This window comes from Oxyura jamaicensis, unplaced genomic scaffold, assembly GCF_011077185.1.
Source record: "Oxyura jamaicensis isolate SHBP4307 breed ruddy duck unplaced genomic scaffold, BPBGC_Ojam_1.0 oxyUn_random_OJ101295, whole genome shotgun sequence".
NCBI lineage: Eukaryota > Metazoa > Chordata > Aves > Anseriformes > Anatidae > Oxyura > Oxyura jamaicensis.
Genome location: NW_023312176.1, coordinates 14,185 through 15,692, shown reverse-complemented (window position 1 = coordinate 15,692; position 1,508 = coordinate 14,185). Strand labels below are relative to the sequence as shown.

The window sequence follows — 1,508 nt, the reverse complement described above, 5'->3', positions numbered from 1 at the left end:
AAGGGCCCGGGATGTGGCAGGATGGGGGGTGGGCACCAGCATAACCCGTGTGTGTGAAAACACACCTTTGGAGATGGCCCTACCTGCGGACGGCTGGCTGAAGTTATTATTATTATTTACTGTGCAGTAAAACCATCGAGCGGCCCCTTTTAAAAAGCCGGGGCTTATTTATTGAAGCCCCTTTGGGGGCATTAGGTGGCCGGGGGTGTTTGTGTCCCTGTCCCCCAGTTCCCACGGGGACACCTCTCCTCCCCGGACCGCGATGCTTTTCTCCCATGATTTGGCTGAACCTCGCCTTTGGGGCACCCCCACACGGCAGCGCCCTATTTTTGCAAGGAGGCGGGGGAATTTTCGGCTCCCCTCCATGAGGACCGTGGGGGGGGCAGACCCCTCGTTTCCCTGCCTGCCCTCCCTTCCCCCCAGATCCCCCCCAGCACCCCAAGGGCTCCCCAAACTTCTCCAGCACATGTGCTGCCGGCCTCACCTCCCCCTCCGCCTCTCACTCGTTTATTTTCCGAAGGGAAGGAATCCCCCCCCCTTCACCCCCCCGCCCCTCCGCCGGCCGCCTTCTTTTTAGGAACATTTTGGCTGCCTTCCCCCGGCGGTGCTTTTAACAGCGAGCCTTGGCCGTGAGCACACTCGGCTGTGTGCGTGTCGCATCAGGGCGTGCGTTCCCGTGGACGCACCGAAAAAATAAATTAAAAGGAGGGAGGGGGGAAAGAGGGCAGCCCCCGCAGCAGTGCCCCCGCAGGAGGAGCCTCGCAGCCCCGGGGGAGCCACAGCTGCAGCCCCCGGCCCCTGGGTTGCTGCCGTCGGGGGAGGGGGGCTCCGTGGGCGCCCCGTCGGGGCCCCGCGCGAAGTTTTGGCCAAGTGCGGCCCCGGGGGGGCGCGGGGGGCGGCGGGGGCGGATCCCCGCCGCGCCGCCGGCCTGAAAGGGAGCCAATGGAGCGGCCCCGTGCGCTGCCAATCATCGGGACCCGTCCAATCCCTCCGGCGCCGCGGCCGAGCGGTGCCCCCCCCCCGCGGCGCCGCTCAAATGTTGGTGAGCGCTCTGCCAATCGCGGGCGGGCAGAGCGGGCGCGGGGCCGCGCGGAGTTGGGAGCGCAGACAAAAGAAGTTAAAGGGCCGCTCTTTAACGTGCATACATGTTTTTGAAGGCGGGCAGAGGGAAAAAAATAACACCGGGCAGCGTAGATGGGCCCGGCTGTGTCGGTATGGAGCCCCCCTTGAGCAAGAGGAGCCCGGCCCTGAGGTTGGCGGATTTGGCAGCGGCTCAGCCCCACCCGCACCAGCACATGACAGGCTTCCCGGGGCTGGGGACCCACCACGGCCACCCCCACCACGCGGCCCACCTCCACCCGGGGGACGCGGGCGGCGACCCCGGCGGCGCCCTCCCTCCGCTGGGCCCCGAGCACATGGCGCAGCCCGCCGCCGCCCTCAAGCTCGCCCCCGAGGCGCTCACCGCCGCCGCCGCCGCCGCCGCCGCCGCTTTCTCCGCGCCCTCCGCC

At 68.0% G+C, this 1,508-nt stretch overlaps 1 protein-coding gene across 1 annotated transcript in view; it reads left to right on the top strand.

Moving 5' to 3' along the window:
• The first annotated feature begins 1,214 nt into the window (after positions 1 to 1,214).
• LOC118160125 (zinc finger protein ZIC 5-like) overlaps positions 1,215 to 1,508 on the top strand; it is a 5,186-nt gene continuing 4,892 nt past the window's right edge. Inside the window, 1 exon segment of the mRNA XM_035314654.1 lies at positions 1,215 to 1,505. Coding sequence (XP_035170545.1) covers positions 1,215 to 1,505 — 291 coding nt within the window.